This window comes from Panthera tigris, chromosome D4, assembly GCF_018350195.1.
Source record: "Panthera tigris isolate Pti1 chromosome D4, P.tigris_Pti1_mat1.1, whole genome shotgun sequence".
Taxonomy (NCBI): domain Eukaryota; kingdom Metazoa; phylum Chordata; class Mammalia; order Carnivora; family Felidae; genus Panthera; species Panthera tigris.
Window position 1 is genome coordinate 90,350,460 of NC_056672.1, and position 27,599 is coordinate 90,378,058.

The 27,599-nt window shown below is 61.3% G+C and overlaps 1 protein-coding gene across 1 annotated transcript; it reads right to left on the bottom strand.

Moving 5' to 3' along the window:
- Positions 1-509: 509 nt before the first annotated feature.
- FAM163B (family with sequence similarity 163 member B) lies at positions 510-27,599 on the bottom strand. The gene is made up of 3 exons (XM_042964566.1): positions 27,529-27,599; positions 1,836-1,951; positions 510-1,327 (listed from the first exon to the last, which is right to left on the bottom strand). Exons 2-3 carry the CDS (start codon positions 1,926-1,928, stop codon positions 929-931), a joined length of 492 nt encoding a protein of 163 aa, XP_042820500.1. The 5' UTR covers positions 1,929-1,951; positions 27,529-27,599; the 3' UTR covers positions 510-928.

The following is a 27,599-nucleotide window of genomic DNA, read 5'->3' on the forward strand; positions in this document are numbered from 1 at the left end:
CCCTGGGACCAGAGCTCGAAGGGCTCTGGATGCTGAGGCCCAGCGGGTGGGAGGGCCTGTCGCAGGCCTCATGGGGGGCAAGTGGGTCTGTTAGGTCCTGCTCCCCGCCCTGTGCACCCCACCACACCTGGACTTCGGAACGGGGTGCCTGTTTCAGTGCGGGTGCTCCCACAGCAGGTGGTTGGCCCGTGGCCTCCTCTACCCTCTGTGCCTCCCTCTTTCACCAAAAAGCCAGTTGGGGCTGTGAATCCCGAGGGCCTGGTTGCCCCTGAAACTTCCGGGACATCTGCAGGAAGGCCAGCCCAAAGAGCGTCTCCGCCGCTTGGCACCGGAAGCCAAGGATGTGCGTGTGAGTGGGAGGGCGCGCGGGGGGGGGGGGGGGGGGGGTGTGCTCCCCACCCCCCCGCCGTTCTGGGACTTAATACGTGGTCTGCAATAGCCAGGGAGGGCTTGTGCTACCCGGCCAGTGGCATCGCGGCTGAGGCTCGGGGCGGCGGGCTGGGGTTGGTGGGGGGTGGGGGGTGCCGGGGGGTGGGGTCAGGCCCGGCCTCACAGCCAGCGACGGCCAAGTTGCTGGGGCTGAGGTGGAGGCCACTTTCCCCCTGCAGCTCTGCTGGACGGCAGCTTCCGCGTCCGGAGCCTGGCGTCGAGGCCCCAGAGCCCTGCCTTGCCCTGCGGACTGACACCTGGGAGCTCACCTGTGCCCGCCCGCCTGGGAGCCCCAGGCCCCGCACCCCCTACCCCCGGCGGCCACCTCGTGCTCACTGGGCCCTATCCCTGCAGCGAGCCGCGGAGCTCCCCGACCGGCCCCCGTGGGGACAGGGAGGCGCGGAGGGCTGGGCGGGGCCCCGGTCCCGGCCCGGGGCCAGGCTGACGCGCCCCGGGGACCCCACCATGGTCTGGGGGCCCGTCGGGCGGGCGGGGCTGCTCAGACGTCGGTGCTGATGCTGCGGCTCCGGGAGAAGGCCTCCCGCATGGCCGAGAGGCGGTTGGGGTTGAGCGCCTGCAGGCCCCCGAAGGCCCCCGGCGGCGGCTCGGCGTCCTCCTGGCTGACGCTCTGGTAGGCCACGCGCTCGCCGCCGTTGCGCACGTCCTCGTCCTCGGGCTCCTGCAGGAAGAAGGCGGGCGGCTCGTAGTGGGAGCAGCTGCGGCAGAGGGTGCGGGCCTGCGGGCTCTTCTGGCTGAAGGAGGTGGAGGCGGCCGGGTAGAGCGCCGGCCCGTTGGTGAGCACCAGGCTGCGGCCGCAGGGCAGCGGAGGCGGGTTCGCGTGCACGGCGAAGTCAGGCTCCTCCTCGTCCTCCTCCGACTCTTCCTTGCAGCAGTAGTACTGCGGGCAGAGGGCTGGTGACCCGCGGCCCGCCCGCCCTCGCGTGCGCGCGCACGCATGCACGCACGCATGCGGCCAGACGCCCCGCCGGTCCCCACGGCAAGCTGTGCGGGCGGGGAAACCGAGGCCCAGGAGGGCCAGGCAGCCTGAAGATGGGCGCCGTGCTGTGCATCTGGGCCTGCTCTCGGGGTTGGGGGGCACTGGAGGGCCGTCCGGTGTGGGTAGGGAAGGGAGAGCCCAGGGGGCCAGAAGCGAGGCCCAGACGCTCACTCCTGCTGCTCTCCCGCATGGCAGCTGCGTGCGCCGTCGGCCAAGTCCCTTCCCCTCCCTGAGCCTCCTCGGCCTCGCCCTGCGGGGGGGGTTTGGGAAGCCCTGGGAGGGGTGAACCCCGGCAGGTGGGACCCAGGCCGGGGCGGTCTGCTGGGCACTTTCTCCAGCAGGACCTGCCCCTTCCCCTCTGGCGGGGCCCCAGCCCTCCTCGCGCCTCCCTCAGCGCCCCCGGGGGTACCTGGAGCCGGCAGTAGCACAGAACAGCGATGATACAGAGCAGAATCACAGTCGCCAAGATGCCCCCAGTGATGACCACTGTCCCGGCTGTCATCCGCCCCCTTCTCCATCAACAGCCTGCAACACACATCACCAGGTTTCCCCGCATCACTGCTTCCTCCTTGCAAGAGCCACCCCTTCTGGTTTAGAAAGTCGAGGAGACTGGCCCAGAGGGGAAAATAGAATCCCCCGGGGCATGTGCGCAGGAGGCAGGGGCAGGGGCCGGGGCCGGGGCTGGGCCGCGGTGCAGGGCAGGCCGGCCCTGCCCCTCCGTCTCCGGGCCCTGCGTCCCACGTCTGGAGAGGGCGATGCTAACAGGACGCCCCAGCCCGGCTCGCGGGGCTCCCGTGAAGATTTCGGCACTGAGCGTAGCACGCTTTCAGGGAATGGCGCCCTTCCAGGCTGGCTCTCCCAAGCTCACGCATTTCTAAATTCACCCAAACACAGTCAAGCTGAACATATGGTTTTGTAACCGAACAAGATCGTCCTTATTTTTCCAGATCATTAAATTTCCTTCCGCGACATCGCTTCTAGCCACGTCCCGTCGTCTGACACAACCCGTCCGGTTGTGGTAAAACACACATAACGTGAAGTTCACCACCACGACCGTTTTTAAGTGTGCGGGTTCGGTGGCGGTAAATACTCAACACCGCTGTGCAACCCGTCTCCAGAACTTTTGTCGTCTTTCATGACTGAAAACCAACCCTTTTTTTTTTTTTTTTTTTGATATTTAGGTTGTTTACATTAAAAAAAAAAATACTTTAAGTGGATGTTTTAGTAAGTGTTTTTGCAGCTAAGTGATGGGAGCCATTTCAGCTACACGGCCGGCTGCGATTACTTGTTCAGGAGAAGTTCCTAGAAGGGGGATTTCTAGGCCGAGGGACAGGCCCTTTGTAAACTCTTCATCCTGGAAAATGTCACACAAAGGCAGAGAGAACGAGCACGTGTCACCAGCCGTGTTTCTGTTAGCTTTTCCCTCCGTCCGGGCGCTGAGAAACCGGTTCCAGAAAAAAAGCATCCTGCCTCGTAGGCTCTTGCGATGTCCGTCCTCGCGACGGCCTGTTTCAGGGGTTTAACATCTGGCTTGCAAAGTTCCCGCGTGCCTGACGATCACCTCCCACAGGCCAGTAGTCGCTGGCTAGGGCACCCCTGCCTCGACTGGCCATCCCTCATTTTCTTTTGCAGGGGGGGCAGTGTGTGTGTGTGTGTGGGGGGGGGGGCGATTGAGCATATTAAAGGAAATCCCGGAGCGTGTCAGTTTACTCATAAATCCTTCAGTGCAAAAGCTGACAGATGAAGACTGAAAAAAACAAAAATCAAAACCATAAACGCCCTGTCTGTGTTCAGCTTCCTTCACTCAGCTCCAAAATGTCTTTTTACAGTTGCTTTGTTCAAATCAGGACCCAGTTACATTTGGCTCTTTTGACTCTAGAACAGTTCTGTTCCCTCCTCTCTCGCCCTACGCACCCCGCCGGTGTTGTTTATAGAAGAAACTGGGTCGTTTATCTTCACAGAATTTTCCATGTACTAGAGCTGGCTGGGTTTCCTCGAGTGGCTTCGAACACTCTGGCGCTGTTTTGTCTTCTAAACTGGCTTCCTACCGCGTCACCGTCGGGGGCTGTGACTCTGTTCTGCCTGCCGCCACGTTGAGATCAACGGCTGGTGGGTCCAGCTGCCGTCCGTTCCCCCGCTGGCCCTCCACCTGATCGACTTACCAGCCCTTGGGGATTGTGTCCTAGATCCATTATTTAATTAGGGGGCCTCAAAGAGTGGCTTTGCAAGCAGTACGGTCTCTCCTGCATTGACTAGCCCTGGTCCTTCTCTGAAGAACTTTCCCTAGTACCTACGTAGTTATCCTGAAAATACAGCGTGCAGAGGAAAGGCACAGGTGCTCAGCTCTGTATCAATTTTCAGAAGAGGGGGTTACCCCCAAGAGGTTTGCGGTGGTTTTCTAGTATCACTGTGATCTCACTGACTTTTATATATTTAATGTAGTTCAGTCCACATTTTAATGTTCAAATGATCCCATTGGGACTGTGGGGTTGGAGGTCCCTCCACAATGGCTCCTGTGTTATTTTGATGGGACCCCCACTAATCCTTGATGGCATTTTGCTTTACATTTTTTTTTAAATGTTTATTTATGTTTGAAAGCGAGAGAGAGACAGAGCACACGTTGGGGAGGGGCAGAGAGAGAGGGAGACACAGAATCCGAAGCAGGCTCCAGGCTCTGAGCTGTCAGCACGGAGCCTGACGCGGGGCTCGAACCCACGAACCGTGAGATCATGACCTGAACCAAAGCCGGTCGCTTAACTGGCTGAGCCACCCAGGTGCCCCGACATTTTGCTTTTAGGTACAAGGTGTCCCAACTAGGGAATACTTTTTTTTTTTTTTTTTTTTTTTTAGGAAGAGAAAAATAAAACGTAAGTTTCTATTGACTTTATTCCTTATTAGTTTTTCCCTGTTATATATAATAACTTAAAAATAACAGTACCAGGGGCACCTGGGTGGCTCAGTCGGTTAAGCGGCCGACTTCGGCTCAAGTCATGATCTCGCGGTCAGTGGGTTCAAGCCCCGCGTCGGGCTCTGTGCCGACAGCTCAGAGCCTGGAGCCTGTTTCGGATTCTGTGTCTCCCTCTCTCTGACCCTCCCCCGTTCATGCTCTCTCTCTGTCTCAAAAATAAATAAACGTTAAAAAAAAAAATAACGGTACCAATATTTTTACTAACATGTCCACTGAACATATTTATTTGTTCTCTTTTTGTTCTCACCCCCTCAGGAGTGGATAGTAACAAGACTATTTCAAAGTCACTTGAAATAATTCTTAGTATGGTTTTTCTATCCACTCGATACTCAGGTTCATTCATTCCAGTTAGTTCTTCCCTTTTTAAAAAATTGGTTTAATTTTGCATTTTAATTGTAGAAAACATTCGGTTCCAAAGTCAAAAGCATAAAACCAGGTACATTCAGGGGTCTCACTTGCTGTCACTCCCCGGCTCTGCCCCAGAGGGAACAATTTTACTTGGTTCTGGATTTATCTCCCCATTGCCTCCTTCCCTTCCTTCCTTCCTTCCTTCCTTCCTTCCTTCCCTCCCTCCTTCCTTCCTTCCTTCCTTCCTTCCTTCCTTCCCTCCTTCTCTTCCTTCCTTCCTTCCTTCCTTCCTTCCTCCCTCCCTCCCTCCCTCCCTCCCTTTCTTTCTTTCTTTCTTTCTTTCTTTCTTTCTTTCTTTCATGTTTATCTTTGAGAGAGAAAGAGTGTGTGTGAGCGGGGGGGGGGGGGGCAGAGAGAGAGGGAGACCCAGAATCCGAAGCAGGCTCCAGGCCCCCAGCCGTCAGCACAGAGCCCGACACGGGACTTGAACGAATGAGCCATGAGATCATGACCTGAGCCAGCTGGACCTCAACCGACAGAGCCACCCAGGCGCTCCCCACTGCCTCTTTCCAAAAATATAAGGAAATAGACCCTTCCTCCCTTCTCTGAAGCTAAAACGGCACTCTGTATAGACTTTCTGTACCTTCCCCTGCTTCACCTAGCGGTCTGTCACTGTGTGTACCACACGCTCCCCGGTCACTCCGAACGTCCCCAGGGACCCCTCCCGAACCTGGCTCCTTTTCGTAGCCGCACCGCACTCCGCAGTGTGGGGGAAGCCCCGCTTGCACAGCACATTCCATGGGTGGGCATTTGCACTATTTCCTACTTCTTGAGACGACAGGAATGTGCAAGGAAGGGTTTCACGGTGTGCATGTTTCTCAAGTTTTTGATAACCCTTGCCAAAGACTTGCTGGAATCTGGGCCCGTTTTTTCCCCTTCCAGGAACGTGTGAGAATTGACACGGGATTTTCAGACTCAAGATCTGAGCAGTTGGTACGTGGGGAGCGAGGGGCTGCACCCCTGTACGTGCACGCGGCTGGTGGCGCCTGACCTCAGTCCACAGTTAACTCCGAGGAGCCCCTAAGAGTGACCTCCTTCGGCCCCGCCACCCCTCTGCCCTGGCTGTGCTCACCCCCAGGGCAGCAGTGTGGGCAGGGGCAAAGCTGGGATGGGAACCCAGACTCCGGACGGATAGGCAGACAGAAAGGCAGATCTGTACACACCCAAAGTGATGAGCCGATGAGACACAGACTCACAGACGGCTCCGAATTCAGACAGAGGTGCAGACAGGCAGATGCAGACGGGGCCCGAGTCAGGAAGACACAGCACAGGCCACACAGACAGACAAAGCAGGAGCCCCAGGGACCCCCACATTCCTGGGCGCCCTGCCAGGCGGCTCCCACCCACCTTGGCCCCCAGGGCGGCTGAGGCCAGCTGGCCTGCCGGCCCCACCAAGGGTGCAGGCCGACCTGGGGCCGGATCCAGGGAGCAGGGTGTGCTGGCGGTGGGGGGCGGGGCTGGGCAGGGGCCAGGCCCGCCGTCCAGATGCGTTTCACGCTTTTCACTGAGGTGAGGCAAAGCAAAGCAAAGCAAAGCAAAGCAAAGCAAAGCAGGCAGATGTTGGCCTCACTCCCCCGCGCCCTTCCCTCCTGTGGGGCTCACGGGATACCACAGCTCACCCCAGCCTTCACCTGATGCGGCCAGAAGGCGGCAGCGGGATGGACCCCAGGCAGCGGGATGGACCCCAGGCAGCGGGATGGACCCCAGGCAGCCGGGTGGACCCCAGGCAATGGGATGGACCCCAGGCAGCGGGATGGACCCCTAATGTGTGTGGCGCCGCGGGAGGGCAGAGAGGGCACTGGGACTCTGTGGACGAGGAGGCGGGTTGGGGCGGGCGGGTCCATGCACACCCTTCCAACAGACGGGTTCCCCTGCAGCCGGAAGCCATACCTGCCCCACTGCCAGCCACCTGGGATCCGGGGCCTCCCAGGCCCAGGGGGTACCAGTGTCGCCGCTGTCCTGACTGGCGGGATTACATCTCCCCGCCCCCCCCCCCCCCACATCTGCAGAGCCACTCATTCTGTGACTATGTCACCTTTGCTGGGGTTTCGGCTCTTTGTACCCCAGACGGTAACTGTGTTCCTACTTCATCAGTGGGAGAACTTAGCTCGAGAGAGAGCGTGCAGGGATTAGACTCTGCTGGGCCGTTCGGCGCCCCCAACACCCCAGCACCCAGCAGACCCCCTGGGGCCAGCCTGGCTCTGCCCTCAGTTAGCACGGGGCTTCAAACGCCTCCACGTGCCCGTGCCTCAGTCTTCCCCTCTGCACGGCCAAGAGAGCAGCACCAAGTGTCCCCCAACCCCGGCCGGCCGGGGTGCCGTGCTCCGGCTGTTACTGTCAGTATTTGGGTCCCTGTCCGGCTCGGGCTCCCCTGGCAGGTCCCGGAGGGTGCTGGGGAGTGGCCGTGGCGGCCGTGGGGCCTCTCTCCCATGTCTGAGATACGGAAGGCCCCTTGCTCGGCCCGGCTGTCGGGGGCCCTCCGGCGGCAGTCAGCCTGGTGGCGTGGTGGGACGGGTGCCGGTGCAGGCCAGGCGCCCGGGGCTGTCAGCAGCCCCAGCTCCGACACCCGGGCCACGTCCAGCTGGAGTGTCTCAGCCTCGCTCTGCAGATACGCGCCTGCCGAGGGGCAGCGACACCCGCGACGGGGCGCCAGACCCGGGGCCAGGCCCGGCCAGCAGGCGCGCACGCGGCCGGCGGCTCTTCTGGGGCCCCGGCCTGACATCGGTCCATAGTTAACTCCGAACAGCCCCTAAGAGCGACATGGCCTCCTTCGGCCCCACCCTCCTGCCACCCCTCTGGCGTGGCTGTGCTCACCCCCAGGATGCCCTTCCCTCTGCCTCTGCAGAGCCTACCCTGCCAGCCGGGCCCAGAGCGTGTCTCCTCCTCCTCCTCCTCCTCCTCCTCCTCCTCCAGGAAGCCTTCCTGCACTTCTCTAACCTTGAAATGCCAGTGCTGGGATGTCCCATTCCTCTATTTAGTACAGTTGGGTGGGAACGGAGAGGCCGAGGACAGTGCGGGGCCAGGCGGGACCCGTCCATGACCTCACACAGTGAGTCAGCAGAACGGCAGCCAGAGGCCTGTTTCTCCGATTCTCACACCGGCCGTCCTAGCCGGACCGTCACCTTTCAGACCTCCTTCCTGTGCCTGGGGACTCTGCCCCACCGGACACCATGGTGATGAGCCTGAGGGGCCCTCGTCCTGCCCGAGATTGGGGGTGGGGGTGGGGGGGCAAGCGAGGAAAGTCCTGCCGTACACTTGCTGGTGACCCTGGGTCAGAGGCCTCTCTCGGGCCTCAGTTTCTTTGTCATTGTATTATGGGCGTGACGTCACTGCCCAGGGTGGGAGAGGTGAGAGCCGCACACACGTGGACGCATGCTTTCCTGGGGGCCCGGAGGACGCCGGGCCGGCCCAGTGGCCGCTCCCTGGACACTTGCGTCCTGAGCAGGGTCGTGCTGAGTGCCCAAGAGACCAACGGGGGGTTCCAGTGGGGGGCAGGCCTCCACACAGGTGGCACCACACCCAGACGCCCACCGGGGGCTTCCTGGAAGGATGGACTGGCCGGGCTGGCAAGAGGAGGGGGCGGCTGTGGGAGGAGGGACAGCAAAGCAAAGGCTGGAGGCAGAGAGGCGCCGGCAGGCCCAGGGACAGGCTGGAGGAGGCCTCTGACACGCGGTCCCCCCTCGGCTCTCCCTGAAGTCTTCGCCGCCCTGCCAGCCAAGACGGTTTGGCCAGGATCGCGCTGAATTGTTAATCTGCCCCCTGGGACCATAAACGGTTTTAAAGCTTTATAAACGGCTTTACTTCCCTGTCCCCACCCCGGAGTTTTCCAGGGACAGGCTGAGGGACGGCCCGTCTGTGCACCCCCACCTCCACCCCCAGAGTCTGCGGAGGGCGCCACCCCCCCTCCGGCGGGCACGGCAGGCGGGCGTGGGGAGCCGGCTGCTTTACGAGCCCCGGGCGTCTCCTGCCGGGGGTGGTGGCGGGGGCGGGGCGCAGGAAACACCTGGCCTCAGAGCCAGACGCCAGCCCTCCACCTGCCTCCCCCCCACGGAGCCCCCTCCCCGGGCACAAGACCCCGCGCGCCTGCCATCTGGACGGCACGTCCTGCGCTTGGCTGCAGACGCTTCTACTTCCCTGCTCCCCTCGAGCCCCGCGCGGCACAGGGCACCGGGCTGTGCCAAAGGAAGGCCTCTGTCCGCCGCGTTCACCTGAGGTGCCCGGTGCTCCTTGGGGCGCCAAGGAGAAGCCAAGCCCTGCGTCCTTGCACGCCGGCCGGGCCTCTGGCTCGTCTCGACCAGTGACTTCCAAACCCGCCGGGCACCAGATGCAGGGGCGCCTGGCAAGCACGGCCTCGCGGATCGGCACGGGGGCCCTGGAATCCGCTCGTTTAGTAAAGCAGCCCTTGCGACCGAGCGTTGATGGTGCCGCTCACTTCCGGATGGGGAGACCGAGGCTGGGGGAGCCAGGGTTAGGCTCCTGCCGCCCCGCAGGCCTTTCCCCATCCCGCCGTCTCGGCAAGGGCTTACGGAGAGCCGGCACGCCTTTTCCTCCACAAACACATCTGTCTGGTTACAAAAGCGCTCCTGCTACCTGGAAGCCCGAGGGCCCCGTGGTCCGCGAGCGAGAGCGTCCGCGCAGTTCCTGTCTAGACCTCCTCCACATTTGTTCCTAATTTCACGCTCCGCGGGCTCCCAGATTCCTGTGTTTGGTAATAAATAGACGGGGAAGTGCTCGGCAGCACTGTGGCTGGTCTCAGAGATATTCTCCAGAGCCCGGCTGGGCTGGGCTGGGCTCGGCTGGCGGCCTGGACGGGCGGTTCCCAGCGGCGCCTGGAGATCTCCTCTCCAAGCTCCTCAGAAATGCAGGCCCACCTGGTGCGGGGCCCCCCGCGAGCCAGACCCGCGCCCACCGGCAGGGCAGGCCGGGGCCGGAGCGCGCCCGGGGCAGGGGGTGCTGGTGTTCAGGAAGCCGGGGATGCCCTGGGCTGGCCTGCTTCGCGGCCTGGGCTCCGTGAGGGACCGCGGGGACGAGCACAAGGCCCGCGCTATTTTGCTGGCTCTCTCGGGGGCTCATAGACTTGTAGCAGTTCTCCCCAGACCCCCGCTGAAGACCCCCCACCCCGTCCCCGCCGCCTGGGGCCAGCGCTGTGAGGGCAGGTGGTTCCCCGCTCCGTTCCCACCGCCCAGCCCAGCCCGGGGCGCACAACAGACACTCGACGCTCACAGGGACGGTGAGCTCTTGAAGAATGAATCGAAATTTCCAGGACGGACCCAGCAGAGCCAGGAGCGCCCGTGAGAAGGGGGGCGGTGTGTCCCTCTCATTTCGCCCCACGGCTCCCCCCGGGTGGCTGCCCCCCCCGCACTCCCCAGGCCGTGGGGGATGCAGGGAGCAGATGCATTTCTTTGCAAGATCCCCCCACCCACAGCCTAGGGGCAAACCGAGGCCGGAAGAGAAAAAACAACGCACCGAGCCAGCAGAAAAGCCCATCAGATGGACACCTTGTCTTTGTGCCCCCTCCCGGCTGCAGAGCCGAGGCCGTGGACTACAGGGACAGGATTCAGGGCAGACTCTGGGCCCTGGAGGGCTGGGGGGCCTGGGCCACGGCCAGGAAACTGGAAGGAGCTGCCTCGCCCGACCTGGACTGGCCAGGGGGCTCGGCATCCCCACTGCCTGGGGAAAGAGGGCGCCCCCAGCTGGGTGGCCTTCCTGCCCCCTCGGGCACGGTCCCCAGGCACTTGCTGTCCTCTGCCTCAGGCACCTCTGGGAAGGCAGAGAGCAACGAGAGGTAGCCCTTCCTTCCCTCTGCCACAGAGCCATGCCAGGGTCACCTGGGGTCCCCCCGGCCCTTCGGGGGCAGTGGGCAGCACATCGGGCCAGTGGGAGCTACCGGGCCAGGCTAGGGGACACCTATGAGGCAGGCCACCACACTGTCCCTCTTGCAGTTGGTCCTGGAGGCCCCGCCTCAGCACACCGTCCTGCTTCCAGAGGAGTGGCCAGTCGGGGTGCGCTGAGGCATGCGGTCAAATGAGGCCGGATCCCCCGGCTCCATGGGACCAGGCTTGGTGGTGTGGAGGGCTGGGAGCATGTGGCCGTGCCCTGTCTGTGCAGATGGGTGGCTGTGCCCCCCAGACAAGGAGACCTACCCAGGGTGACCCTGGATGCCTGCCACAGAATGAGGGCTGAGCACAGGCCAGCGACCCTGACCTGCCCCCTCGGGCCCCAAGGTGGTGGGGGCGGTGGGGGATGGGAGGAGGCGAGGCACCCCGTGTCTGATGTTGTTGAGCTCAGCAGTGTCTGGCCCTGGGGCCCCAGCAGCCCCCAGACCTCTCCTGTCTGACGTCCTGTGATCTGTCTGAAAGATGTACGTGTGTCTGTGAGGACAGTTCACACCCGTGCGACTCCAACGCGGCAGAGAAATCCTCCCTTTAGCAAAGAGGCTGCCCAGAGGTTCCTACCCTGCCCTCCCACCCATGCCGCCCCACTGGGGCTCCTGAACCTAAGTCTGGACAGGTCACTGCCTCCCTCAAACACCCTGGGTGGCTCCCCGGTACCTCACATTAGCAATAAGCACACTGTCCTGTCCTGAGCACCCCCTGTGCCTGGCAGGGAGTGACAGTCTCCACCAACATCTCTAATCCCTAGGAGAGTCTGAGCAGGTATCATCACCCCATTTTACAGACAAGGAAACGGAGCCAGAGAGCTGCACAGGAGGTCACATGGTCCGGGGTGAGGGAGCTGGGGGTGAACTTGGGTGTGCCACCCCAAAGCTGGTGTCTTGTCTTTCCCCCCTTCTCCTGGCTCCCCCCTACACGGCTTGCCTAAAGAAGGGGGGCAGGGACAGGGGCGCTCTCTCCTCCTTGCCCACTGGACTGACGGACGATAAGCCCCATGAAGGCAGGAACCTGATTCACCACGTTTTGTGGCCCTCCTGTCGCTAGGGGTCAGCATAGTGCAAGGACACAGAAGGAGTTCTCAAAGGGGGGGGGGTGATTTCTGAAATGAACTGGGGTCTAATTGGCGAGCCCCCACCGAACAGGCCCAGAGCTTGGGAAGGGAAGGGACGGGGCTTTGCCACTGTGGCTCTCACCTCCCGCGCCTGCCTGCCCCCCAGGGCGTCCTGGGCAAGTGGGGGAGGGTGCGGCAGGCACAGAGTCTCGGGCCAGGCCCGTGCGGGGTCCCCGTCGGGAGAAAGGCAGGCGAGGTGCGCCTTCAAGAGCTCTGTGAGGCTGGGGTGTCCCAATCCGTGTCAGGAAATGGGGGGGGGCAGCTCAACCGTAGTCCGCACCGGCCTCTTCTCTCCCTTAAAAGTAACAATGTGTAGACGTTGGGTCTGCAAAACCCTTTCTGTTGCTTGACTTAAATTTTTTATTTTTATTTTCAGCTTCCTCTTCCAAGAACTGAGTGCAGCTGGCACCACGGGAGTTTCCGTTTATTAAACACTGACTGTGTCCCGGCGCTGAGCCGAAGGCTGTGCCCTTGACACATGACTTAACCTCATGGCTACACTCAGCCCAGGCCCCGTGAGTGTCTTCACGCAGAGACAGGGGAACTGAGGCCCGGAGAAGGTGGTGCGTCCAGGCCTGGACGCGAGGAGGAAGCACAGTCAAGATCTGACGCCAGGCCTCTGCCCGTCGCCCTGGCTCAGCACCTCGAGCTTGATGAAGCCCTAAAGACATTCAGTAGACCCCTCGTGGTCTCAGCCCGGCAGAGCGGAGCAAACAGGGCTCAGGGATGCTCAGCAGGGATCCCCCGTCCCAGGGGATTCAGGGTTCCCCAGGGGGTCTCCCTGCTCTCCTTCTCCCCGCCCCCCCCCCCCCCATCGCTCCACAAAGCTTTGCATCCGATTAGCACGGGGTTCCCAGTGTGCACCACTCCACCTTGGCACTGTCCGCCTGTGTGTGCAGGGACAGCGACCCCGTGCTTTGTGCGCCCCACACCTCGGCCTGGGCCAGGCCGGCTCCCCACCAAGTGCCAGTCCTCACCTGGGCTGCGTCAGCGTTCCCGGGGGGGCTCTGGACCACTGGGCTCCCCCCGGGAGTTTCTGGGGTACACTGATGCTCCTGGGACAGGGGCCACATCTGGGGAACGACTGTCCTGAATGATGCCCCCCCACCCCCCCCCGCCTCCAGGGCAAGTCTGGACCACACGCCTCCCAGGTCCTCTGAATACAGTCCACACTCCACCGGGCCAGCACCGACCACCCACGTCTGCTGCGGGATGGGTACTGAGCCGTGATGCGGACGCCGGTCTCAGGTCTGTCCTTGTCCCGCGGTCCCTAGACTCAGGATGCCCCTGGGACCACTGCCCGCTGCCTCTCAGGTGGCTAAGTCCTCCTGGTCCTTTGGGACGGGTCTCAGGTCCTGCCCCCTGCAGGGAGCCTTTGCTCCCTCTTCCGTGGGCCTGGCCCGTGTCCTCCATACCCCGCAGCGTCACTGCGTGCTGCCTTCTCGCCGGCCTTCCCAGTCGACTGCGAGCCCCACGAGGGCTACAGCATAGCCTCCCCTTGATGCACGGGCCCTGGAAAACAGCAAGAGCTCTATATGTGCCTGTGGATCAAATCACGTGCCAAGGCAGAGCCCTTGGGAGCTGAACACGTGGGGAGGGAAGGGAGAGGGGAGACTTCGGGGCCGTAGATGAGTTTGGGGGAAGAAGACCAAGCCAGCTGTGGAGGGGCTCACTGGAAAGGGCAAGGGAAGGAGGGAGACTGAGGAGACCCTGACCGCGTTTGCTCTGCTCCTTCTTGCTCCGGTGGTGTGCCACGGGGAAAGCCCACTGCTCCTGGAGAGCCTCGGTTTACGCATCTGTGGAAGCGGGGCGGTGGTGATGCCCGCATTCGTGGTGCTTGGGGAGAATGCACGCACCACCCCGTTTAAGCCTGATCATCATCCTCGGGGTTGGAATTATTAACCCGTTTCACAGATGAGAAAACCGGGGCTGGCGGAGGTGATGTGACCTGCCGCAGGGCACACGGCCAGTGAGGGGCAGAACCGGGGGCCCGATGAGGGGTCGGGGGGCTTTTACAGAAATGCTGGCTGCCTCTGGCATCTCACAGGATTGGACAAGCACCCAGCCCATCACTGACAGCCCGTTGTGTGCTAGATCCCGCCCCCAGGGCCTGGGCAGGGGTTGGGGGGCGGTACTCAGCCATCCGAGCCATGCTCGGATGCCCCCACTGGTCCAGGACCCCCAGGTGGGTGTCTCCACGTGGCAGGGATGCAACTTGCCCAAGTGCAGAGAGCAGGGGCAGATACCCCACGGCGGCGAGGCCCCGCTCCGCCGTCCAGACGAGGCGCCCACGTCAGCTGTTTCCCTCCTTGCAGCCGATGTCCCTCCGGTCCTGCCCGTTAGCTCCCGAGGAGCTCAGCGGCCTCGAATCGGCCGCCTCCGTCACATCACTGGAGCCACCGTGGCTGATGACATCTGTTCTCCCACGGAACCCTCACCGCAGCCCCTGACAGATTCCCGCCGCCCGAGGCCCGGCTCGGATGCCTCCTCCTCCAGGAAGCCTGGGCTCATGCCGGTCGGCGCTGGTCTTTCCCTCCCGGCCCTGCTCAGCCTAGGAGTCAGGAAGACTTGGGTGTGAATCCAAACTCTCCTCCCTACTGTCAGGGTGGCCACGGGCCCCGGTCCCCTCACCTTTAAAACAGGATGTTAACGCCTGTCTCCAGCTCCCCTCCCTCCTCCTTCCTCTCCCCCTCCCTCCTTCCTTCCCTCCCTCTCTCCTCCTTGCCATAAGCACCATGAGCGCGGGCAGCCTGCCAAACACTGTGCTGTACCGAGGACACAGAAGTGAGTGGGGGTCGCCCTCCCTGCCTCCTCCTGGCCCTCAGGAAGCTGGACTGTCGGGCAGGCCAGACGTGCACCCTTGACCCAGAGCCTTAAATGCTGCCCGTGGTCTGGAGTTGCTGGTGGCCTCCACGGAGCCCTCACTGACCTCCTCTCCTTTGTATTTCTGTCCAGAAGCCCGTGACTTCTCTCCTCTCGGGCTGTGAGCTCTGGGGCCTGGCCCATCTCGGCTCCCAGCCCAGGGTGCTCAGTGAGAGCTTCCGAAGAGATAAGTGGGGGCCTCGGGGGCGAGGTGGGGGCCGGGGGGCATTTCTAAGAGTATGCCAACAGGTGTCGTTTTGATTGTTTTTTGACAACGCGAGCCCCTGCACGGACACTGCCCCGTGTTGGCTTTCCTACCCGTGTCTCATGTCTGCACGTTCGGAGCCACGGTTCGCCTTTGCAGACGCCCCCTCCCCCCCCTCCCCCACTACAGCCAAGAATCCCCCTGGAACTCAGGCCTGAGCGTGACTCTCCTGGTCTAGGCCCCAAACACCTGCGTGTCCCTGGCCCTCCGAGCTGGTCTCTGATTTTCTTCCTCAGCTCTGCATTTTCTATTGCCGCCATGCTTCTTAAGCCAGTCTGGCTGAGAGGTTTGTTCCCTGGGCCTCCCGACCACAAAATGCACGGTCTTGCCTCTGAGCCTTTGCTGGTGCCATTCCACGCGCCTTGAACTCCCTTCCAGTTCTGCTAATTGAAACCCCTGGCTATTGGTCAGCAGGCTCCTTGAGTAAGCCCTTCCTGCCATGGACACAGCTCCCCCTTCTGGGATCTAGTGGCCCTCCCTGTCCCTACTCTGTGCTTGGCGTCGATCATTTATCAACAATTCAGCTGCAAATATTTATTAAGCTCCTACTGCATCCTGGTTTCTGCTCTGGGTCTCCGCCTTTGAAACAGCAAGTGCAAAGGCCCGGGGGCAGGCAGAGCAAGCTGGGCTCCAGGAGCCGGAGCACAGGAGCGGCAGGAGGAAGCGGCAAAGGGTCGGCAGAGACCAGGCTGCACAGCAGGGTCTGTCTGCTCCCGAACAGCCTCCACGGAGCATTACTGCCTGTCTTCTCACGGCTTCAATCTCATGCCCCCTCCCTCCTGAAATGCCTTCTAGATTCGTCATCCCTCACCTTTGGATGTGCGTCCAGTCTACCTGAGGTTGAGAGAGAACCATCGGAAAGGATTCTAGAGAACGCTGCTCGGCGCTCCCGCGGGTCCAGGGGGAGGTCCTGCTCCCACCTGTCGTAGCTCCTGGAGCACTGGCCACAGAGCTCAGAAGGGCTGGGACTGGGTGCTGCTCCGGTCCTGCCCGACAAGCCCAAAAGCTCGAGCCGAATGAATCGAAGCGTTTCCAAGTAACAGCCACAGCCCGGAACAAAGCTCACGAGTCCGCACAGGGGTGTGGCTCCCAACCAGCTGGGAAGTTACCTGGCCTGCCAAGAAGCCAACGATACGATCCATAACGGGGAGAGAAGTCAGGCCGTCGAAACTAACCCAGAAACGGCACAGATGACGGAATTAGGAGGCGAGGACATGGAAAGCGTTACGACAGCTGTCGCCCCCGTGGTCAGAACGCGGGAGGAGAAACTGGGCACGTGAAGCAGAAACACAGACGACGTTAGAGAGAACCGAACCGAATTTCTAGAGATTAGCGATTTCTCAGGTGAGAAATACGCCACGTGGGAGTAACTTCAGAGTCGATGCTGCGGGAGAAGGGGGCTTGGGGGCCCAGGTAGAAACAGCCAATGAAACAGCAAAGGGACAAACCCCCGACCGAGGAAGCGGGGCTCCGGGGAGAGGACCGGAGCCCCCAGAGGAAAGCGGGCGCAGAGAGGTGACTCATGAGAAGAAATGTTGCTGGAAACTTGGATCCCAGACCCTCCACAAACCGGAAACCCAAGAAACACAAGGGAAGCCGCGCCGAGGAACGTTCTAATAAAATCGTCCAAAACCAGCGATACGGTGAACATCGAAGACAGAGGAAAAGGCACGTGAGGCACAACGGAGGCACGCGCAGACTGCGGTGGGAACGGTGAACGCCAGGAGACAGCTGGCAGCAAGTTTACAGTAGGGGGAACACCAACCCAGAATTTTCCATCCAGCAAAACTCTTCCCGAAATTAACACGAGAGTGGCATTAGTATCGTCTCCTCTTCTCGACGACAGAGTCCTGGAGGGCAGGATCACAGCTTGGCTCCTCGCCAGGGCACGCTGCTTGGCTCTATTGCTGGAAGATTCTTCTCACTGGGTTTGGGTCTCCAGCGGCCCCATCTGTGCACGTGTTGGGGAATCGTGTGGGAAGGACTCCGTTCTATGGGAGTTGGGTGGAATCTGGCTCGTTTTGGGGGAGGCCCAGTGGAGGGAGCAGCGGCCCTTCGGGGGCTCTCCCCACGGGGGACCCCAACTTCCTGGACCCGAGCCCTGCAGAGTGAGCTCAGGGGGTGGGAGGTGCGGGGCGCCTTCTGTTATGACCGCCTTGCGCCTTGTATTGACCTCGCCCGTGCCCACAGGAGTGTAAAAAGCAGAAAAGAAATCTGCTTGATGTTTTAAAAAAACAACAAACCAAATATATACATATGTTTTAGCTGTTCACAAGGTTACAGCAGTTTCCATGGCTACAGCTGTAAGCTGCGTGCGGGGAGGTAAGGAGGTGGGCTCTCCTTAACCCAACAGATTGGGGCACTTGGACAGTTTCTGCCCGGGACCCAGGCGCCTGGCCGCCGGATTGGAGGGAGGGACGGAGGGAGGGAGGGAGGAAGTGCGCAAGAAACGTCAGCTGTCTGCCTGCGCCCCCGGGACCCGTTTCAGTGGCGACTCAGGACAGACCACTTGTGTCCTGACGGCTCCCTGCAGTCTGAGTTTTCAGGTACAGACGGCGTCTCCCCAGAGAGCGGCCCCGTGAGTGAGGAAGACAAGAGTCACGCTCATTCACAGGTGGGCACCGAGGTCACCCAGGAAAGCAGGTCGGAGAAGCGACCCGCTGGGCTGCTGCCTGACCTGTCCAACCCAGGACTCCTTCCCGTGTCACGGCCTCGGGCTACCTGCACGCGCCGGTGGCCTGCAACTCCCCCCTGGCCAGGATGGCCCAGAGCAGCCGGTGGGGCTGGCGCCAGCCGTGCCCTAACGAATCCAGGCAGTACCTCCTCACCCCAGAGCGGTGTGTGTGCATGTGCGTGCACGACATGTTTATGTGTACGCGCGTGCATGTGCGCGTGCCATGTGTTTGTGTGTACACGCGTGCGTGTGCGCCCATGTGTGTGCGCGTACGTGCGTGCATGTACACGCCCATGTGTCTGTGTACGTGCGTGCATGTGCGCGTGCCCATATGTTTATGCGTACACGTGTGTATGTGCGTGCGCCCATGTTTGTGCGCACGTGCGTGCATGTGCGTGTCCAGGTGTGTGTGCGCACGCACACGTGCACGCCCATGTGTGTGCGCGGACGCGCGTGCATGTACACGCCCATGTGTTTGTGTGTATGCATGTGCATGTGTTTGTGTAGGCATGCGTGTGTCTGTGCATAGGTGTGCATGTCTGTGCGTATATGTGTGTGTGTTGTACGTGTGTGTGTGTGTGTGTGTGTGTGCGCGCGTGTGTTGTTAACCTTAAAAATACAATAGCCAGTTATTTCACCAGCAAAGTGGGTTTATTTGGGAACAGCAAAGAATTGAATTAGGGAAACTTAGGGCTTTTCCGGAGCTCGCGTGTCCTAAACTGCAGTTCTCGGCTAGTTCTTTTTTTAAAAAAAATTTTTAACGTTTATTCATTTTTGAGACAGAGCATGAACGGGTGAGGGTCAGAGAGAGGGAGACACAGAATCTGAAACAGGCTCCAGGCTCCGAGCGGTCGGCACAGAGCCCGACGCGGGGCTCGAACTCACGGACCGGGAGATCGTGACCTGAGCCGAAGTCGGCCGCCCGACCGACCGAGCCACCCAGGCGCCCCTCTGCTATTTCTTAATAACCTTGTGTGTGTGCATCTACATGCATGTATATGTGTGTGTACACACCATGTGCATGTATATGTACCCATATATGTATGTATAAGTGTATGCAGCATGCGTATTTATATCCACATGTGTGCCTGTATGCGCGTGTATGCATGTATATGGCATGTGCATTTGTATCTGCATGTGTGCCTGTGTGCGTGTGTATGTGGTGCTGATGGTGAAGGAACAGCAGGTGGGTCCAGGCAAAGGTGAGTCGAGCAACCCGGAGGTTCCAGAGGGACTGGCTGGACGGTCCAGCAGCCGGCGGCGGGGGGGGAGGTTTGGGCTGTGAGCTGCCACCATCCGTCCGGGCACTCCCCTTGGAGTTCAGATGCCCCCAGGGGACTTGGCACCTACCAGGGAGGCCCCCTGGATCCCTGCCTTGGTCTAAGGTCAGTGCAGCTCATTTAAGACAGGCCCACCTTCTGCGCTGGGGCTCCAGGCAGGGTCTGGAGCTGGGTGGGGAACCAGAGGGCAGGAGGACGGGGCGGACGGCCAGGGCACTACTGGAGCCTGGGAGGAGGGTCCGGACAAGCTGGTAAAATGCTGGACTCCCAGGGACTTAGAGCCACGCGGCTCAGAGTCTCAGAGAATCACAATATCTGACCAAGAGTCCCCCGCTTTCCCCCGCACACCGGGAAGGGACTTTGGACGTTACCCGGTCTAATCACCGGCTCAAGGAACAAAGGGACTTTCCCTCTTGAAATCACAGTTCATCCAAGACAGCCTGAGCGGTGGGATACACACCCTTAGGGGATGGGGGACGGTGGGACCCCCTCGGCTCCGGGCCACATTCCAGGGTTCGCTTCTCCCCAGGGGTCACCCCAAGTTCTCTCCAAGTACAGGCCTCGGGGAGCCCGAGGCGGCCCCACCTGCCTGGGCGCACGGACGGATCCTGGGGGCAGAGGCCTCACCAAACGGCGGCCGTCAACCTGGCCGGCCCCACCCCCACCCCCACCCCCACCCCCACCCCCACCCATTTCTTGGTTCCTCTGACATAGTTTCACGGGCTCAAGTGCCCCGGGGCACGGGCACAAGCTCGCCCTGGTCCCGTCTGGCACCTCTGCTCTCCGCAAGGCTCTGCCAGCTCGGCGGCCGCCGTGACGCCGTTGTCAACTTCTGGGGGCAACTCTGCCGCCCTGAGCAGTCCTCGGTGGCCCAGGCTTCAGCAAAGACCCTGCCCGAAGCGGTTTGTTTCACATCAACTTTCCTTTTTAAGAAAATTGGGCTCAGCCATTTTTAAGTGAGTGTAGGCGTGTTGTTGAAAGGGCCCGTCTTGCAGATTGAATGATTTTTAAAAACCCGGAGGCCTGGCCGGGAGCTGAGGCCTGGCCTGGGTGACCCACCAGCCCTGGAACCACCTCGCCCGACGCTGAAATTCCTGCAGCTGGAAAACAGCAGGTGCCGCGCGGAGCAGACCCTGTTCACCTCCCAAACTGCTTCGCAACTGGCTGCACTCTTGCCACGCTGGCTTACTTCCCGTTTCTGGAACGTTCTGAGTCTTCCTCCCGGGGGAGGTTCTGAGTGTTTGGAGGGGAGACCCTGATGGGGAAATAGATGTCATCTGTGGCTCTAAACATGGGGTGTCTCAGTCCGGGGAGAGGTCGGGGAGAGGCCACGGCGGCCCCTGGCAGACAAGGTGGGGGCGTCAGAATGGCACAGAAGCTCCCGGCCGTCCGGTAAATGTCTACCAAGTGCTCCCATCCACGTGCCCGGCACTGCGCCTGGTTCTGGGCGCACTGGCGGACAGCATCCACAGGTGCGCTCCTCAAGGGGGCCCCCCAGCCTGTGTGCTGACGGAGACCAGTCAGGAAGACCCAAAGGGCCAGTGTCACGGTGGGCCCAAGGGCGTGTCATGGGGCTGAACCTCCCGGGAGGTGACGTGGGGTCAGGGACACGTTCCTGAAGCACACCGTGGCCAATGAGATCTGCTCTTCAGGCAGAGAGGGGAGTAGGCGGGACTGCCCCCCCTTCCCCCCCAGAAGGAAGGTTCTGGGCATGTTCCAGAACGGGAAGTAAGCCACCATGCGGGAGCCCAGTGGGGGCGGACAGGCCAGTGAGGAGGTCGGGGGCTTCGCAGGGTCTGTGGCAGGCAGGGCCTTCTAGGCTGCAGCCGGGGTCCGCGCTCTGTCTTCAGCTGGGACGGGATCGAAGCAGGGTTCCGACCCCCAGCTGCACAGATGACCGGGAACCCAAGTTCCATCACAGGTGCTACTCAACAGGCCCTCAGAGACCCCAGAATCTAGCACCAGGCCCCCTCTGTCGTGCTCCTACCGGGCATCCGGGGTCTTACACGGGGGTGAAGAACCCTCACCACCACCCTGCGAGAGGGGCACAGCTATCTGATTTCTGTGGACCGGGAACGTAGGGCACAGAGAGGGCTCACCAGCCCGGAGGAGCCTGCGCTGGCGGCTGGGCAGAGTCGCGGGGTCCTAACCCTTGTGCTTGTTCAGAGCATCCCACAGATTCTGCAGCCTTGTTGGACCCCTACCCGTTCGCTCCCACGCCTCCCTCTTGCCCTCGGGTCTCACGTTCAACACTGGGGATGATCCCAGAGAGAAAAGGTTGGACGCGGAAAAACAAGACAGCCCGGCGGCAATAAAACCTACCACAAAAGTGATTATTCAGGACGCTGCATCGCAAAACAAAAATTGTCCTTTTGAAACAGAAATCTGTTTAGTAATTAGAGGGAACTCTCGTGTGGGAAGTTCCACGAAGGTAAAATTAAAGTTGCCTATATTTTTAATTTTGTAAATGGGTTCGCACTGAGCCAGGAGCCTTCTGTATAATGAGTGTTTTAACCAAACAAAAACTCCAAGCACAGGTAAATACCACAAGTTCGCAATTTGACGATGTTACAAAGAAGCTGCTGTTTTTTTCTGCGAAATATTCGACTTTTTTTTCCCCCCTGTCCTCCTTTGAACCAAAATTGGATCATCATATCCTGGAATCAGCCCTCTCAAAAGCCATTGCTGGTTTCGCAATGTTTCGAGGGGAGACCCTGCCAGCAAAAGACATGTGGGTCCTTCCCTAAGCCAGCTGGGTCTGCCGGCTTCTGGGAGCAGCGGGGGGCAGACGCCCTGCAGAGAGAAAGGACTTCTGGACTAGGCACTTGCCTTGGAATCTGAAAAATGAGCATCTTTGCTGTAGGAAGGTTCCCGAAGGTATCGAGTCAGTGCATTTGCCAACAGCAAGTGAAAGAACTGGGAAAACGGGGAGTAAATGTGACATTCCAACACCGCGAGGCAAGGCCTCTGACAAGTGTCAGGGACACATTAATGATGCATCCCAGCCTCCTCCTACGCCCTGGGACACACGCTCCTGTGCTCCGAGCAGCCTGGCCAAAATAACCTGAGCCAGCGCTAGGGGGATGTGCTGGCAGGAAGCACAAAGCCAGAGCCGGCTGGCGCCCTGGAGTTGAGGCAGGGCCGTGGGGCCGTGGCGGGGGCTCGGCCGCGGGTCCCTCGCGTGTGTTACTGGGGCGGCGGGGAGCCTTTTTGAGCCTGGCAGAGAGACCAGAGCATGAATGCCGACCTCAATCACAACAGATTTGAGGCTCCAAGCCAATGGGACCACCAGAAAGTGGCCAGCTGGATCCCCCCACCCTTACAGGGCACGGACTACTGGACACGGTCGGGGTATCTTCTGTGAGTCACTGATTACCAAAGTCAACAGAGAGGCGTCTTGCGTCCCAGGGATGGCAGAAATGCCCCGTCTCCCCCGGCACGCTTGCTCCTCCCCACTCCATACTCCTTCCGGGCTTAGCTCAAGTTCCACCTCCAGGAAGCCCTCCCAGACTGCTCTGACCCATGGGGTATCTTCCTCTGAATCTGGGATGCCTGCTGCCTCACACCCGTGTCACAATCCATCGGGAGGTGCTTTGCCCAGCTCTCTCATTCTAGTCACAAGTGTGCACTCCCCCCTGGAGTCCCCCCACCCCCCCCCCCCCCACCGAGATCCTTCCCTGCTGGGATCACACCAGTGAATGAATCAATAAAACTACGCGGCACAACCCAAAACCCAGGATGACCCACACGCCTGCTCACTAACACGGGGCCAGGAAACACGAGAAGACGGGTGCTGATGCGGGGAGAGGGTCCAGATCTGCCGACAAAAGAACAGGGAGGAACACAGGCCGAGGAGCCCCTGGGTGATGGATCCCCGGGGGCCCGGCCTGGGGGTGGGTCGAAGCGGGGAAGCCCCGGGCTTATAGTTTGTGAAAAACAAACAAACAAACAAACAAACAAACAAACAAAGGGATGGCTTGACTTGTCTTTTACAGCCAGCACCAATTTATTTCATTTCAAAACCCCTTTAACGTATTAAAATTTAACATATCTCAGCTAAATGCGTAAGCCTGGAGGAGACAGTCACCTGCGATGGCTTTCCTCCGCTGTTTTTGTGTACAGAATGTCTTCTGGAACAGCGTGTCTCCAACTTCACTGAGCACAGGGATCGCCCGGGGAGCCTGTTAAACCAGGAGGTCTGGAGGGGGTCTGAGGATCTGTGCTCCCAGCAAGTCCCCAGGGACGCGAGGCTGCTGGCACCCACCCCGGGCAGTACCGTTCCACGTGCCAGTTCGGACGGGGTGCACGGCCAAGTACAGCAGATGACGATAAGTAATAAGAAATGATAATAATACTAATAATAAAGGAGGGAGGACTGTTCCCCAGGGATCCCGGCCGCCAGAGGGCCCCACTGGCCAGGGCAGCCCGGGAGTGCCCCAAGGGTCACCTCTGCCACTGCTGTGGCATGCGGAAACTGTGGACCAGGTCGGGAAGAACCCAGATGCAGGCGACGGTCAGGGAGCCGGGGTGGCCCCCGGGCCAGTCTGCCCTGAGCCCACTCTGTGGCTGAGCCAGGAAACGAGCACCCATGGGGGCTGCCCCCGGGGGTGGACCTGCCCTGGAAGAGAGGTTTCTGTGAGCGCTGAACAGTGCCCGCAGCCCCCTCCCCGGTCAGCCAGCTGAGACGCAACCTAGCACGTCCTTCGAGGTGGATGTTAACATCGTCACCGAGCAACCCAAGGCCCAGAGAGGCCAAGTCACCTCACTAGGGACACTCAGCATGGACAGAAACACGGCTCTGGTCAGCCCCAACGGCCACGCTCTCCCCCACTCGACCACACCACCGGGGAATGGGGCGAACGAGGCGGCAGCCCCCGCAGCCTGGCTTGCTGTAGGGCCACCACCCAGGCCCCTGGCCAGCCTCCGCGTGGGCCTCTCGGCTGGCCCAGGCTTCTCCTGCCTCTGCCACCTGGGAAAGCCGAGCACGGGGGTACAGGTGGCTGGCTAGACAAGGGCGGGGCCCAGTCCCGTGGGAACCCCTCGAGGTGGGCGGGGACCGTGTGCAGGCGACAGGCGGTAACACGGAGCCAGGCTGTGACGCCATTGCTGCTGCTGGAACAGAAAAGTCTTCCTCGAGGCCCCCGGGGCGGCCTCCTCACCACTTGGGCGCGGCCCATCCTGCCTGTCCGGCCACGCCCGGGTCTCCGGCCCGGTCCCGTGTAGAGCAGAGCCCTGTGACAGGTAGGTGTTCCGTCCCGGGCCTCTCCCACCACCCAGCACGCTGTCTCCTCGCCCCTCCCTCCGAGGGATGGTCGTTTCCGCCCACTTCTCACTCCCCTGGTCCAGGCCTCCATCGTTTCCCTTCTGGCTGGACGCAGTGGCTTCCTCCAGAGCCTTCTTGCCTCCAGCCTCACCCTCTCCACGTAGCCCGTCGTGCCGCAGCCCGAGAACATTCCCTAAAGGCTACATCTGGCCGTGTCCCTCCCAGGCTCCCGACGTCTGTGGTTTCTGGGGATCTCTGGAGAAACCCACCCCCGGAAGCAGGGCTTACAAGCCTCGCCTGATGGGCCACAGCCCAGAAGACCCCACAGCCAGGAACCAGCAGGCTTGACTCAGACCCGGGGCAAGGAGGTCAGTCCCCCTAGAATTCTTCCTGTAGTGCCTTCCACCCTCAGAGGGCCCCCAGCCGGGGGTGGGGCTGGGCCAAGCCTGGGGGAGGGCTCGCCAGCTCGAGCCTGCTTGGGGAGGGGACCTAATTCCAAAGGGAACAAAGAGCTTTGCAAAGAGAAACAAGGTGCCCGCACCAGGAGCCTCTCCGCGCGGCAATGGGAGGACAGGAGCTGGCAGACGCCGAAGATGCCGGGCTTGTCAAACCCCCTTTGGAGCAAATCCGAAGGGACCGAGACACCGCAAGGAAAACCAGCACCAGGGGGAGAGCAAAGGCAGGCTGAGAAGCCCCCGGTCACGCTGGTCTCAGTGGAGCAGACCCCGGGCTGAGCCTGGGGCTGTCCCCTGCCTCGGGGGGGGGGGGGCAGATTCACAGCTGCCGCCCTGTGCTGGCGGGAAAGGCAGGAGCGCCCTCAGTTTTGCACACGAGGAGGCTGACCGCTTTGCCCACGGTCGCCCAGGATCCGCGCTCTCTGCCACACAAACTGCCTCTTACTGACGTACAGACGCAGACTGGCTATTTTGCAGAGAGTGGCCGGGCCAGGGGCTGCCGGGAGGACGGGAGCGGGGCTCTTTTGCCACCGTGCCTTGCCTCCTGCCCGAACTCAGATGCAGTTTACAGAGATGTAATGACTCTCCCCCCGCAGCCCTGCCTGCTCCCTCACCCCTTCTGAGTGCTGCAATTATTCCTGGCTGGGTGTCGAGCCCATCGCTCTATGGAGCGGATCCGTGGAGCCCAGGGGCCTCTCTGCGGGACTGGGTCCCTGCCGTGTAGCCTCCGGGCCGGCCGGGCCATATGGCTCACCCAGAACCAGCACCAGGAGTCAGCGATTTAGAGCCGGCCCCCAAACATGCAAGGCTGGGACGATCACTTGAGTGGGGGGCTTGGGTTCAGATTTGCCCCGAGATTTCAAAATTCCTCTGTGCTCCCTCAATACTGCAGCTCCTCTCAGCCTTACACGCTCACTTTGGGGCCTCGAAGAGCAGAGTGGTCATGGCCCATCAGGGGCATGGCATGAGCCACCCCATCATCTCACAGATGAGAGACTGAGGTCTGGAGAGGGAAGGTGACTTGCCCAAGGTCACCCCGAAAGGTGGACACAACTGGGCAGATGAGTCTTGGCTCCACGAGCTGTGCCCACCTTTCCCCGAGCGCCCTTCCTCCTGTTTGACGATTGTGCCGGTGCAAGCAATGCGCGTCTGGGAGCTCGAGGCCTCGGAGGCTGGGAAGGGCTCGGTGGTGGACGCCCTCCCCTCTTCCCCTGGAGAGGCTAGGGTGGAAAAGCTGGAACATTTCCACAGCCAGCGCTCTCAGCAGAGAGTGCCAGAGAGCTCCAGAAAGACCAGCCGATGGTCCCCAGAGCTCCCCACGTCCGTCCCCATGCACCCCGAAGGCACCGAGGCCGGGAGAGCCTGTGGGTGGGTCCTTCCCAGACACCCCCAAACACTTCAGGAGACCAGTTCCAAGCTTTCCGAGGGAATCGGGACCAGTCAGCCCCTCTGGAAGTTCAGGTGGCAGGGAGACCAGAAGTCAGGAGGATCCAGGGCACAAGGCTCACCCTGGGTTTTTTTCACCCCGTCACGCAGGTGCCCCACAGCCGCGCCAGACGGAAACAGGAACAAAACCCCAGCTTGCCTGAGCCCCAGCCTCAGGAGCGAGATGGACTTGTCCCGAGTTCCCAGCACCCCAGCTCTTCCAAAAGCTTACGGTCAGGGCACAAAGAATTAAAGTCGGTCCCTCCCCTCGGCCCAGGAAGCACCGGTGCCACCTGCTTAGGTAAGAAGAGGTCTCTGGTCGTTTGGGCTCCATTGTCAGTGCCACTGGCAGAGGCGGCTGGATGCTGTCCTAGCGAGCGCAAACCTTCGGGGGTTGGAAGTCCTCACCGCACCTGGAAGCCCCCCCCCCACCCCGCCCTTCCCGCCCCAGGAGCCTGGCCTGGCCCGAGCAGAGGGGAGGGCCAGGGAAAGGCTGGCAGTTCGTCCCCTCTGGCTCTCCTGAGCTCCAGCTTCCCGAGGAACGTGAAAGGAGGGCAGGCTGGGGCTAAGGCCCCTGGGACACCCTCTTATTTTCAAGAAGGGTCAATGAACTTGACCCTTGAGACTGTCGTCACAGAGCGGTGGGGCTGAGATGCACACTGGCAGGGCTCTTAGTGCCCACATGGCCCTCGGCCTTGGGAGCACAGGACACTGGGTGGGATGACGTGGCAGAGATGGGAGGGTGGGCAGGCAGTCTCTCCTGGAGTTTTGGTGTTTGGAGTCTTTTTATTCCTGGCTGGGGAAACCCAAAGGCCAGCCCCGTGCTCCTCCCCCCCGTTTAAGCTGAGATTTCAAACAGACAAAGGTGGGTGGGTGGGCGTGCGGCCGGTGGCCGTGACTGAGGCCGGTGGCCGTGACCGAGGTCAGCACCACCACTTACTGGCTGTGTGACCTTGGACAAGCGACCAAACCTCCCTGAGCCTCAGTTTCCTCCCCTGTCAAATAGAGCCAGTGCCCCTCTCTGATGGGTGTTGGGTGAATTGGATGAATGATTACACAGGTCAGGTGCCGAGCACGGTGTCTGGTCCAAGGCAAGTCTCACTGAAAGGTCTCGGCTCCTGGCACCACAGAGAACAGAGGCCAGGCTCCTCTCGGAAACTTTCTCTCCCCGATTTCCTTCATGCCCAGGCCAGGAGAGAGACCAGGCGTCCCTTGGCACCGTGGGTCCCCACCTCCCTCCCTGCCTCGCTGCCCGCCTGGGTCTCCGTTCACAGTCCACGGCCTCCTCCCCAGGGGCGCACGTCCAGGGCAGATGGAGATGGGACGGGTGGTGTGGCCCGGCAGCTGCGTCGGGCAGGGACCCGGCTCCACACTGCCCGGCAGGCTGCAGCGGGCGCCCCAGCCTTCGTGGGCACTGAGCCGGGGCTTCCCTGCCTGCGTCCCCGGCGGCCTCGGCCCCCTCGCCCCGCGACCGCTCGGCCCGCGCTCGGCCCTTACCTTGAACCATGGGAACGGCGCTGCCCCCGGCCGGCCGAGGACTTGGGCGCACGTGACGGGGCGGTCCGGCG

What these genes read in the sequence shown, in the direction of transcription:
- FAM163B (XM_042964566.1), bottom strand. Translation starts at nt 1,928, where the DNA reads ATGACAGCCGGGACAGTGGTCATCACTGGGGGCATCTTGGCGACTGTG. An exon ending in TGTGCTACTGCCGGCTCCAG is followed by an intron (nt 1,328 to 1,835) that starts GTACCCCCGGGG and finishes CTCTGCCCGCAG; the next exon opens with TACTACTGCTGCAAGGAAGA.